Source organism: Bubalus bubalis, chromosome 18 (assembly GCF_019923935.1).
Source record: "Bubalus bubalis isolate 160015118507 breed Murrah chromosome 18, NDDB_SH_1, whole genome shotgun sequence".
NCBI lineage: Eukaryota > Metazoa > Chordata > Mammalia > Artiodactyla > Bovidae > Bubalus > Bubalus bubalis.
In genome coordinates, this window is record NC_059174.1 from 21,377,758 (window position 1) to 21,390,951 (window position 13,194).

The window sequence follows — 13,194 nt, forward strand, 5'->3', positions numbered from 1 at the left end:
TATTTTTAAAGTATCATGCATTTATATATTTAACATATTTAATAGAATGATGAGTACCTTAAATTTTAAAATTATAAATGTATTGCTAATGTCAAACTCCTTATTGTTCTCAGATTTCCATATTCAGTAACAAAATGGATAATTTTGTTATCCATTATTGAATAAAATATACTAGAAATTACCATGATTCTGCATTTTATTCAATGGGGACAAAAAAACTATTAGGTAAATCCTGTTAATGACAAGATGTGTTTTTTGCAGTTTTCAGGCCTTTTATCCATGAGTTATGTTTTTCTCTAGGATTTCATCCAATATTAATGTAAATATACCTTTTTTTAAACAGATGGGGCCGATGGAGAGAGATTCTGTCTCATGGCCGTTTTAAAAGGCAGCTAAACGAGCACGATGTAGAAATAATTTGCCGAGCCCTCTTAGCATATTGCCTTGTTCACTACCGAGGAGATGAGAAAATTAAAGGCTTCATATGGGATCTCATTACTCCAACTGAAGACGGGCAGACACGAGAGCTACAGAATCATCTAGGTAGGAGCATACTTTATTTCCTTTTTAAATTCAGCTCTGGTTGTATAACTAGCACTTAACATAGTACCCTATAAAATACTGAAGTATTTCAGATAATGGTAAAGAACTCTTAATCTTCCCTCTCAGTACAAGTTCCAAGTTGGAAAAGACTAGTCTGAGTTTTATATATTGTTATCAAACATGTATTAGTTTACAAGTTGTTGACCCAATAGTATTTCTTAGAGGTTGTCCATCTGTATTCATGTAGATCTATTTTATCTTTTAAACTCCTGCTTAGTAGTCCATAGTATGGGTATTTCTTAATTCATATAGCATCTCCTTTAATGATGGACATTTAAGACACTTCCAGTTTTAGACAATTGAAAAACAGGTATCATTGAAGATCTCTGAACATTGCTAGTTGTGCACAGGAACAAATCTTTCACTAAAGTAAATATCAAGAAATGGAATTGTTGAATTACAGGATACATACATCCTTAGCATCTAAAATGTGGTCTGTGAGCCTTTCCCGGGAGCTTTTTAGAAATGCAGAATCTTAGACCACAGACTTCACTGCATCAGAATCTACATTTTAACAAGGTCCTCAGCAGTTAGTATGTATATTAAAATTTGGCAAACAGTGATATCCATTTAAATTTTTTTTAATATTTTAATTTGCCATCAAATGTGGCTATGCCAACTTACAGACTTATCGAAGGGCTGGAAATTTTTCTTTGTAATCTTTGTAACCTTGCTAACAGAACATTCTTTTTTGCATAAAATAACTGAATTTTCTATAAAGATAAAAAAGATGACTATGCCCTTAAATTTGTGTTACAGTTTTGTTCCCTTTAATCAACAAATACCTGTCAAAGCACCTGTCATGTGCTTCTTTGCAAAGTACTGGGAAAATGAGAAGGAACAACACAGACAAGATCCCTGAGCTCATGAACCTTACATTCTGGTCAGGCAGAGTTAAGACTATATGGACCTTTGTGAGCAAAGTGATATCTCTGCTTTCTAATGTGCTATCTCGGTTTGCCATAGCTTTTCTTCCAAGGAGCAAGTGTCTTTTGATTTTTGTGGCTGCAATTACCATTCTCAGTGATTTTGGAGCCCAATAAAATGAAACTACCTAAATACTTTTAGATTATGATGAATACTGTGAAGGAAATAAACCAGAAACTGAGATCGAGAACAGAAAGCATGTGGTTTAGATTTGGGGTGGTCATTAGGGTTCTATCCCAATAGGAGGGAATGAAATTATTAATGTGAAGAGCTGATTTCTGGTAAAGATGGAAGATTGTGTATTACACTAATACAATTTCATTCTTCCTTAAAACCCAACTTAAATGTCAATAAAGAGGAAAAAATTCAGGGCATTAAGCTTGATGAAGTATACGGGTAAAAATTTTAGTTTCTTAAATAGTAGAAGGGAAGGAAATGGAGAGGGTATCTATAAATCAGTAGTTCACAACCAGACATGATTTTGTGCCCGAGTCTTGCTCTCATTCTGGGTTATTACTACTTTGAGGATGTTAATGGCATCTAATGGGTAGAGGCCATGAGTGCACAGGCAGCACCCACAGTAAGAAACTGTGCAGCTCAAAATAACAGTAGTGCCAAGATTGAAAAGCCTGCTATAATCTGAAAGAGATTTAAATGTCCTCAGCCAGTTATAATGTATGAGCCTTATTTGGATCCTGATTGAAAGCAGCAGCCCAGGGGAAATTTTTCTGTTATTTTTATTAGATAATTATAAATTTGAATACTAAATATTAAGTATTACTGCATTTCTTGGGGCTGACATGTTGTAGGGTATTGTAATTATTTTTTTTAAGGAAGTCTTTTACATATGTTAAAAGATACGCAGACATTTATTAGAGGTGATTATTGTCTTCAGTTAATTTCAAAATAGTATTGGAGGTTTAGGAGCAAACATAATATAGATGAAATAAAATTGGCCATGAATTGATAATGAAGTTGGAAGATAGGACCCAATGCTCTATCGTATTATTCCATCTATTTTTGTGTATGCCTAATTCTATAATTTAAAAATAAATAAGAATAAACCTTTAAAAGTAGACAGGGTGGGAAACAAATTTTTGAATCTTGGAGTGTTAGATAAGTGGTAACTAACTTAACCAACCAGAGAGAACTAAATCTTAGGTCAACATTAGGAAAAGGCAACAACCAGCTGATTTTGCTTAATAGATTTGCCAAAAGCTTCAGGAGTTTGTGACATCCATGACCTCTGAAAGTGGGTATAAAAGACAGGGGCTAAAAAAAAAAAAAAGACAGGGGCTTTGATTAAATGTTGTCTAAAAGGGAGATCAGACCCATAAATACCCTCTTCAGCTCCATGTAGCCATGATATGAAGACTGACTGTTTATTCTCTAGAGAAAATAAAATAAGGTGTGCATTTCACTGGGATTTGCAACATGGACTTAACAAATGGCTGTTAAATTAATATGTATAATGGGGACAGAGTCATACTCAAGGAAGAAAACTAAGAAATTTTCCTTGGTTAATCTGACCAGAGCAAAACCTAAAGATAATGACAGGACAAAGCCAGCCAGATTACCCTTCAAAGAGTCCACAGTCATCTCCATTCATTCAGACGGCCGGTCAGTTTTCCTTTCATTCTTAAATGTGAACAAGTAACCAAGAGTATCAGACATCTGAGGAAAGTCTCCAACATGAATGAGAGACTTAAAACAAATTTCTAAAATGTGATTGTAGGAAACAGGCTATAAAAAGAAAAGTTTTTAAATATTAATATTTGAAAAGATACTTCAAGTATACCATGATTTTGAAAGAAGAGTAAACACACTCTTGGAAAACAGATCTTTTAGCCACAACTTACACTTTTGTAACTAAGGCAGCAAAAAGTAAAGCACAGGGAAAGGTTTGATCTTTTGGTTTTTACATTTAGAAAAAAAATGTTTTGGAACATAGAGGTAATCAGAATGATTAATTAGAGATATTAAATTGGGTGTTTGGCATAAATTGTGTTAATATGTGTGGAGTCATTGTATTCTTGTCTTGTAATTGAGTTAATATTGATACCATTAACATTTCAAAGATCTCTGTATAGCCTCCACAGACCTCTGAAAGCCTCCAGAAGTTACTTGCATTGTAAAAATGTTTCAAACTGAATATCTTTATACAAATTATCCCTGATTTCACCTGTCCTCATTTCAACAGGCCTATCAGCCCCGGTACCGAGAGGTAGAAAAGGGAAGAAAGTAAAGACTCAAACAAGCTCATTTGATATACAAAAAGCAGAATGGCTTCGAAAATACAATCCTGAGCAACTACTTCAAGATGAAGGCTACAAAAAACATATAAAACACCACTGTAATAAGTAGGTAGTAGGGTATTTTTAATACAACTCATTAAGAGTTTACTTTTCTGAATTTTAACAATCTTAAAGCATGCTGATTTGAAATACAGAGACAGTGTGGTCTAGGACCAGTCCTAATCTTAATCTTACAGGGTGTCCTTCAGCAAATCATGGTACCTCTTGTGTCACTTTTCATCAACAGAGAGAGAAATAAAACTGACCTCCAAGTGATCTTGTTGTATCTTACTTGGCTCTTAAATAGTGATGATTGTGACGATTTTGGAGAAACCTATTTTTTATATATATATATATATATATATAGTAGTAATGGGGTTAATTTAATCAGAAGTAATTATTGTTATTTCATTATAAAAATTCTGTATACAGATTCTTTTTTAATTTTAACCCCATGGATGAATTTTCTTTAATGATGATTAATGTCTTTTGATTTTTTCCCCTCATTTTTAGAGTTTTGCTTCGTGTAAGGATGCTGTATTATCTAAAGCAAGAAGTCATTGGAAATGAGTGTCAGAAAGTTTTTGATGGAGTTGATGCAAGGTAAATAGCATGTTTATATTTAGTTTTAGCAACATGATGAGGCAAAAGTTAAATGACTAGGAAATTGTATATTAAGTGGCTCTTTATTCAGTGAAATTCATGGAAAGGAAAATCTACCAAATTTAGAGTAATCCTTGTCAATTTGTTGCCTTTCATCAGTAATCTCATTGTTGGCTCTGTCACTGAAAATTACAAGAAGAGTGAAAATAGCAGTAGTAGTAGCTTGCTACTACCATGTGAAGTGAAAGTCGCTCAGTTGTGTCCAACTCTCTGCAACCCCATGAACTATACAGTCCATGGAAGTCTCCAGGCCAGAATACTGGAGTGCATAACCTTTCCCTTCTCCAGGAGATCTTCCCAACCCCGGGATCAAACCCAGGTCTCCCACATTGCAAGTGGATTCTTTACTGGCTGAGACACCAGGGAAGCCCTCCTTTCTGGTCGTGGTGGTTAAACAGCTTATTTGTGTTTAATCCCATTTGAGATTAATGGTCATAAGTTTGAAGTGAGTCATTTGACAGGGCTCATGCGATTTTCTCCAGCAATGTTCAACTGCTTAGCTATAGGCCAAAAGGTAGGTGGCTTTTTAGGTTTAACATGAATTGGGGTTGTGTCATGTGTGTAGAACAGAGGGAAAAGCCGGCAAAGAATTTTAGTGAGTACAGTGCTGGACTCAGTTCAGTTCAGTTCAGGCGCTCGGTTGTGTCCGACTCTTTGCGACCCCATGAATCACAGCACGCCAGGCCTCCCTGTCCATCACCAACTCCCGGAGTTCACCCAGACTCACGTCCATCGAGTCAGTGATGCCAACCAGCCATCTCATCCTCTGTTGTCCCCTTCTCCTCCTGCCCCCAATCCCTCCCAGCATCAGAGTCTTTTCCAGTGAGTCAACTCTTTGCATGAGGTGGCCAAAGTACTGGAGAGAATGCTTATTTATAATGAGGAAAGTGGGGAAGAGAGTGATGATGGATACTAAATGGTAAGATGGGGGACACCATGATGAAGCTAGAGAATTATAGTGAAAAGTACCCAAGTTAATTGAGTTGGAAGGAACTGACAGTTGGAATTCAGATTGAAGAGATAATGCTGCTATTGGTGATGGTAAGATTAAGTATATGACCATGTGCATGTGTGGCTGTGGTAGAGAGGAAAAAAAGATGATGTAAAGATCAAGGAACTGAAAGACCAAGTATTGGATGGATCACGTGAGGATGCACAAGTCTCTCATTGTAGTAAGAGGGAGGAAACTTAAGTTTTAGGGCTCCTACTACCATATCTAAGCCCTAAAACTGTAATTCTCTAGCTTCATCATGGTGTTGGTGTCCCCATGTTATCACTTACTATTCATCATCACTTTCTTCCCCCACTTTCCTCATTATAAATAAGCATTCTGTAGTCCAGCACTGTACTCACTAAAATTCTTTGCCTGCTTTTCCCTCTGTTCCACATACGTGACACAACCCCAATTCATGTTAAACCTAAAAATCCATTTACCTTTTTGCCTATATCTGAGCAGTTGAACATTGCTGGAGAAAATCACACAAACTCTGCCAAATGACTCACTTCAAATTTGTGATCATTAATCTCAAATGTGATTAAACATAAATAAGCTGTTTAACCAACATGACCAGAAAGTTCATTTACTGGTTCTTCAAGAGGACCATTCCATATCTCTCTCCTCAAACCATCTTCCTATCCTACTAGCATCCCCTCCAGTAATGACTTCAGTATATATTTCTTGAAGAAAATAGAAACAGACAAGAGCCACCTTCAGTTCTACTTGTCGTATGTGTCCCCCTATTTATTCCTTCTCTCGGGATGCCCTTGAAATCGTCCTCCTCATCCTCCTAAGAGCAGCCCTTATGCTTGGAACTCATCTCTTACCTTTTAAAGATTTTACACCTTTGTTTCCTGAATCATCATTTCCCCCACTCTTTACTGAATCATTCTCTTGGCATATAAGCATTCCTTAATATCATTCACTTTAAAAAGAACAAAAAACCTACTCTAATATACCTACATCCTTCTAATCCATTTCTCTGCTGTCCTTCACAAAAATAGAGAGCTGTGTGGGTTGATAATCTTATACCTCTTTGCATTTTCTCTTCTGCCTATTCCAGTTAATCCTATATCTCTACTCTCTGACTGAAATGATTTTTAAGGCCACTAATAACCTACAGTGTGAAGTTTAGATGTCTCTGAACTTACTCTCTTTCTCCCTTCTTGAAATTATGTCTTCAGGAGACATCCATGCTACTACACCCACCTGGTTGTGCTTTTTTCCTCGTTAGTCTTATTTTCCTTTGCTAGCTCTTATTCTTCTAATAGAGGCTTCCCAGGTGGCTCAGCTTTTAAGCATCCATCGGCTATTGCAGGAGACGCCGGTGCGATCCCTGGGTCAGGACGATCCTGTGGAGTATTCTTGCCTGAAAAATCCCATGGACAGAGGAGCCTGGCAGGCTACAGTTCACAGGGTCGCCAAGAGTTGGATATGGCTGAGAGACTAAACAACAGCAGTCCCTCTGATAGAGCTCTAGATGTTGGATTGGTCAAGAGCTGTGTCCTCAGCTTGCTTTCTTGTCTGTTCTTTCTCCTTAGGTGAACCTATGCAGCCTCATCATATCAAATATAATCTATACATAGATGACTGTCATATTTACATATTCATCCCAGACCTTTCCCCTCAGCTCCAAAGTCTAAAGCAGCTGCCTCAAACATTTCCACTTGAAATATCTGATTAACATCTCAGTCTTCCCCTGCATCTTCCAAATCTTCTGTCTCCTTTTTTTCCCTCCCCACCTTCCCACATTCGGGCCTTCTGCATCCTAGTAAATCTATCACCCAGTTGCTCTGGTATTATTCTTGATTATTCTCTTCTCCTCAAATCCTACAGGAAGGCTTGTTAGTTTGACAAAGTATATGCAAAGTCTGAGCACTTTTTCACTCTTGCCTCTGCTGACTCCCTAGTCCAAGCCTCCATTATCTCATGTTTAGACTTTTGCAATGGCTTCCTTATTGCGTCTCTTTGCCTCTTCTTTTTCAAGACTAGTTGGATTTTTTTGTTGTTGTTTTGGCACAGCCCCACGATTTGCGGGATCTTAGTTCCCCGACCAGGGATTGAACCCAGGCCCCCTGCAGTGGAAGCACAGAGTTCTAACCACTACTGGACTGCCAGGGAATTCCCATTTTTGCATCTTTTGCCTCTCTACAGTTGGACCTTGATACAGAAGCCAGAGTGATCTTTGTAAAGCAAAAATCAGGCCAAGGCACTCCTCTTCTTAGAACCTTCTCATTTCTCTTAGAATAAAGACCTATCCTATAGTGCCCTACATAAGTCTGGGCCTTCTTCCTCCACTCTGTCCTTCATCCACAATGTTCCTCCAGCATGTTAGGCTCAATCTGTGCTGTTTCCCCAGTGCAATACTCTTTCCCCTCATTTTCCACAAAAGTACCTGCTCCCATCATGCAGGTCTCAGGTTAGGTTTCACCTCTGCAGATAGGCCTTCCCTGCCCACTGTAGCTAGAGCAGCCCACCAGTCACTGACTATGACTTAACCTTATTTTATCTCATTCATGATGCCTACTAGTATTAAAAATTGTATTTATTTTTAAATTGTATTTCTCCTGTCAGTACAATTTAAGCTGACTGTAGGTGACATCTGCTGTCTGTCTTATTGATGATCATATTCCTAGCCCCAGAACCTGGGAAATAGTAACAGTCAGTAAATATAATTTGTTGTTGACTGATCGGCTTCTCTTTTTCTTTGATCTGATTGAATTCAACCCCCCTGTGATTTCCTAGGAACTGTGATCTTTGAATTATCCTCTTTCATTATTCTCTCCTTCACTGGTTTCTCATTTGGGTTTTATTTGGATTTTAACGTATTCATCTCTCTCTCAACGTACTCCCTCATTGCCTCCAGGCCTTTGCGTTCTTGAGGCAACATTCTCTTTCCCATTTTCCTCCCTTCTCCCTCTCTTACTACTCAGGTGACCTCAAATCAGCCTCCCTGTCTTCTCAACTGGGTGCCTTGTCACAGCACTCATCACAGGTATTGAAGAGGTTTTGCAGATACTTCTTCAAAAGGGAAGGCATCTGTCTATCTTATTATTGCCATTGTTAGCATGTAGTGAATACTGTTTAAATCTATTTTGAATGGATGATCTGGCCAGGGGAAGTCAGAGGCTTTATGCAAGAGATTGCAGAAATTAACAACAGGAGTATATGCACCTTATTGTATTCCTTTCCCCAGCAGTTAACGAACACTTAACATGCATATGGCACATTTAAACGATGAGGTATATACTGAGTGCCCTTTACTAGTCTCTCCGTCGTGTCCAACTCTGTGACCCCACGGACTGTAGCCCACCAGGCTTCTCTGCCCATGGAATTCTCCAGGTGAGAATACTGGAGTGGATTGCCATTCCCTTCCTCAGAGGAACTTCCCACCCTAGAACCCTGGTCTCCTGCATCGCAGGCAGATTCTTTACCAACTGAGCTATCAGGGAAGCCTCCTTTACTCTAAAAGAAGGGAAAAAAACCTTCCACCTCAGATGTCACAGTGTTTTGAGCTTAGAGTGCCACCTGCTGGTTTGTATAGGGAAATACAGTATCTGACCCACTTGATAATTCCCCTTTGGGTATCCTGTCTCCAGTGTTCTTTCCTCTTTTTCCTTTATCATTCTCTGCTTCTGCTTTGATTAATCCTGACCAGGAATGCAATCAAAACTAAATATCTTCTTTAACTATATTTTTCCTCATCTGTTTTTCAGCTTTTGCCATATCACAGGAAAACCTCTCTTCCTCTTTCTGCACTAAATTAAAAAATGTTGTGATTGTGACACTTCAGGTTTTAAGCAAAATGAGATATAATGAGATGTGCATTTTAGAATGCTGAAAAATGTCTTTCCGTCTCCTGGCAAAACACGAAAAATAAAAAGTGATTTCCTTATGTTTTATTTACTTATAACACTTTTAACTCTTTTTCATTGTCAGTGTCTTTTTCTTTCCACTATATTAGTGCTTAAATATTAGGTTCTTGTGAACCAGACCAGAAACATTGATCACTTATTTTATATCTGTATGAAAGTTTATTTTGAGTTCCCAAAGATAACCATCTTGTAGATGAATTTTTGTCACACAACTTAGGAAACTCTTCATATCTTACATCCATAGTCCTTTGTTAATTTATAAAATTTATGATGCTAAGATGAAGAGATGAAATGTAACTAAATTTGTGTTATTTTTTTTATATGTTGTGTCTTTAAATCATATGTGTGATTCTTTGAAAACTGATAATTCATTAATTTCATAGAGAAATTCTCAAGTAGAATTTTGATTCCCTGGGGTATTATGCTGTGCTTAATCACTCAGTCGTGTCCGACTCTTTGCAACCCACTGGAGTATAGCCTACTAGGCTCTTCTGTTCGTGGGGATTCTCCAGGCAAAAATACTGGAGTGGGTTGCCATGCCCTCCTCCAGGGAATCTTCCTGGCCCATGGATCGAACTCAGGTCTCCTGCATTGCAGGTGGATTCTTCACCCTTTGAGCTACCAGGGAAGCCCAAGAATACTGGAGTGGGTAGCCTATCCCTTCTCCAGGAGACCTTCCCAACCCAGGAATCAAACTGGGGTCTCCTGCATTGCAGGAGGATTCTTGCCAGCTGAGCTACTAGGCAAGCCCTATTCAATCTCTGCCCCTTTGGCTGTTGAATACAATATAAGAATGACATATATTTGTATAAAAATTAGTGATATTTGCTAATCCTTGTCAGACATTATTAACTCTATGCTAGGCTGAAGGAGACAGTGGCTTGACTCTCTGGTAAAGAAGTGAACATTTCAGTCCTTTTATGCATGGCATCTTTCCCTTTTTAGAGGTATATATTACTTTAGAAGTGTGTTACTTGCAGAATGTTTCTGGGAAAATAATAATTTCAAGTGATAAAGGAAAAGAAAGTTATATTTATAAAATTATAAGTGCTGTAGTTGTTTTATATTAATGCAAACCACCAAATTACCAGAGCATCATGGATTTATCATTGTGTTTTTAGTAACTTATCATATTATCATTTTGTGGCATGGTATTATAAACAGCATAAAAACAGCACTTTGAGTGTTTTCATCAAATTATTAATCAAAAACTTGCATTTTCCTCTACTTATAAGCAGTGCTTCATTTTTCAGTGTGACTTCCTAGCAATTGTTGCTGTTGCTGTTCAGTCACTCAGTCATGTCCAACTCTTTGCAGCCCCATGGACTGCAGCATGCCAGGCTTCCCTGTCCTTCACCATCTCCCAGAGCTTGCTCAAACTCATGTCCATTGAGTCGGTGATGCCATCCAACCCTCTCGTCCTCTGTTGTCCCCTTCTCCTCCTGCCTTCAATCTTTCCCAACATCAGGGTCTTTTCTAATGAGTGGGCTCTTCGCATCAGGGGGCCAAAATATTGGAGCTTCAGCATCAGTCCTTCCAATGAATATTCAGGATTGATTTCCTATTCCTAGCAATAGCAGTCTAAAAGAGAAATAACTTGTTTTACAATGTAGAGCAATTGATTTGCTTTTTTAGGGGCTCAGTCTCCTCATATACAAAATAAAATGTTTGAACCAGATGATTTTGATCACATTGTTTGCTGACATAATCAGATAGAACCTTTTGTCTGTATCTGAAGAAAATCAGTGGAAAGACTATTATTCCTTAAGGATAAAGTAGACCTGTTGAAACTTACTTCTTCTGTTGTGCTTAAAAGTATTAATTCATTTATGATATCTTTGTAGTTATTGTGCAATTTTATAATTTTAATTGGTGATAATTGTGGGAAATAATAAAATAAAGTTATATCCGCTTTTTGTTAAAAACCACAATGCTTTTTAGAAGCTGTGTAAAATTTTGCCTCCTCTTAGACTTGTTTATAGTAACTCATAAAGTCATATCATGCTTTTTTTTAAGTGACATTGATGTTTGGGTCCCAGAACCAGACCACTCAGAAGTTCCAGCTGAGTGGTGGGATTTTGATGCTGATAAGTCACTCCTTATTGGAGTTTTTAAACATGGTAAGTGAGAAGTAAGATAGGTAGAGTCTTCATCTCTGTATACTGTTAAATCAGCTATGTCTTAATTTATTGATTTCCACTTACAGCCTTATTTCAGTAACACCCATTGAACACACTGTATAAAGCATGTACTCTCAAACTGTCCATCGGTCACTACATTTTCTTATGAGTGAGTGGCATATATAAACTGCTTCTCCCGGACATGTCTCATGTAACATTCCCTCTCAGCAAGAGTTTTTATGTGAGATTTGTTGCATGTGATCAGTTTTTCCTCTTTTTCAGTGTAACTGATAAATTTAATCTAGATTCCTAAATATACTTATTGTCAGACCATGTAATGTTTGTGATAATTTCTAGAAAACGTTTAACCTGTATCATTTTAATATATGGTCCCTTTAGTCCAGGAACATCACCCATCATAAATACGAGAAATACTTACATGTTTTTCTTCTTTTTATCCTTTTTACCTCCAAAATTGGTGGTCCCTCTAGGTTATGAAAAATATAACACTATCCGAGCAGACCCGGCATTGTGCTTCTTGGAAAGAGTGGGAAAACCTGATGAGAAAGCAGTTGCTGCGGAACAGAGGGCAAATGATTATATGGATGGGTACGTGCATTTCAGAAGCATGAGGTCTCCGTATATCTCTGTCAACATCAGCATGTTCTATGTCAGTGATGTTTCTCTTTAAATAAAGTAGTAGTAAGAGATTTTGGAGTTTACAATCCAAACGAGCTAATGATAGTCTAATAAATCAGCACTTGTCAAACAGAGTGTGAATGAAGAAAGAGACTGGACCTTCCGCACACCCATTCATTTGATGAGTTCTTCACTTGTCCATTCTTAGTAGTCACAGCAATTAAGACCATAAAATTTTGAAGGTGTAAGAGGGAAGAAAAAGGCTAAGCATACACAATTGAAGAGAAATATGGTGTTCATTATACCTGTTTCTTTTCTCACCGAAAGCGAAAAGTAAGAGACTATGTTAAGATTAATATCACATTTATAAGTGAACTTGGGGGTAAATTAGAACTAGCTTTCTTCTGACTTGCCATGTAATTGCCTTCATGCTAATAGACTTGAGCTCCTCTGGCTAAAGAACAGAGACTTCAGTCTGACCTTTAAAACATATTAAAAAGTCTTTCCAACAGTACCCCATTTGTTTGTCCAGCCAAGGGAAATTTGAAGTTCGGGAACAATAATTATGGCATTTGTTGGTATTTAACAGGGATGTGGAAGATCCAGAATACAAACCTGCCCCAGCTATCTTTAAAGATGATATAGAGGTATGCTTTGGATCATGTTTTTTAAGTCATCAATTCTAGTTATCCATGTTTTCTTTTGCTTGCTTTTTTTGTGTGTGTTTTTACTTCATATGTTTTTATTATGCATCATTTCTCAGAAGTTAGTGACCAGCTTAGGTTGCCAGACATCACAAATAAGCATTTAGAATTTGCTTGATCTCCCCTTCTAGACAAGCTGGAGACTGGTTTGGACATATGGATGAAATGGAACTTGCCAACATGCTACACTGCTAGGAACCAAAGAAACACAGTGTTCAGGGGCAAAATCCCAAAGCAGAGTGAAAACTAGATACTAAGGTACACAGCAACAGGTAGAAACTGTGCCTCCGTAAAACAGTTTGAAATAGAGGGTAGAGCCTAGAGGAATTTTGAGCTGCTAAAGCACAGTTCTAAGTGTTCTATTTATAGAAA

The 13,194-nt window shown here is 37.6% G+C and overlaps 1 protein-coding gene across 13 annotated transcripts in view; it reads left to right on the forward strand.

Moving 5' to 3' along the window:
* CHD9 (chromodomain helicase DNA binding protein 9) overlaps window positions 1-13,194 on the forward strand; it is a 226,957-nt gene that overhangs the window by 186,861 nt on the left and 26,902 nt on the right. For all 13 annotated transcript variants that reach the window (XM_006076474.4, XM_025268656.3, XM_025268665.3 and 10 more), the window contains 6 exons: window positions 344-543; window positions 3,731-3,890; window positions 4,338-4,427; window positions 11,376-11,479; window positions 11,971-12,088; window positions 12,708-12,765. In XM_006076474.4, coding sequence (XP_006076536.4) covers window positions 344-543; window positions 3,731-3,890; window positions 4,338-4,427; window positions 11,376-11,479; window positions 11,971-12,088; window positions 12,708-12,765 — 730 coding nt within the window. The remainder of the gene's footprint in view (window positions 1-343; window positions 544-3,730; window positions 3,891-4,337; window positions 4,428-11,375; window positions 11,480-11,970; window positions 12,089-12,707; window positions 12,766-13,194) is intronic.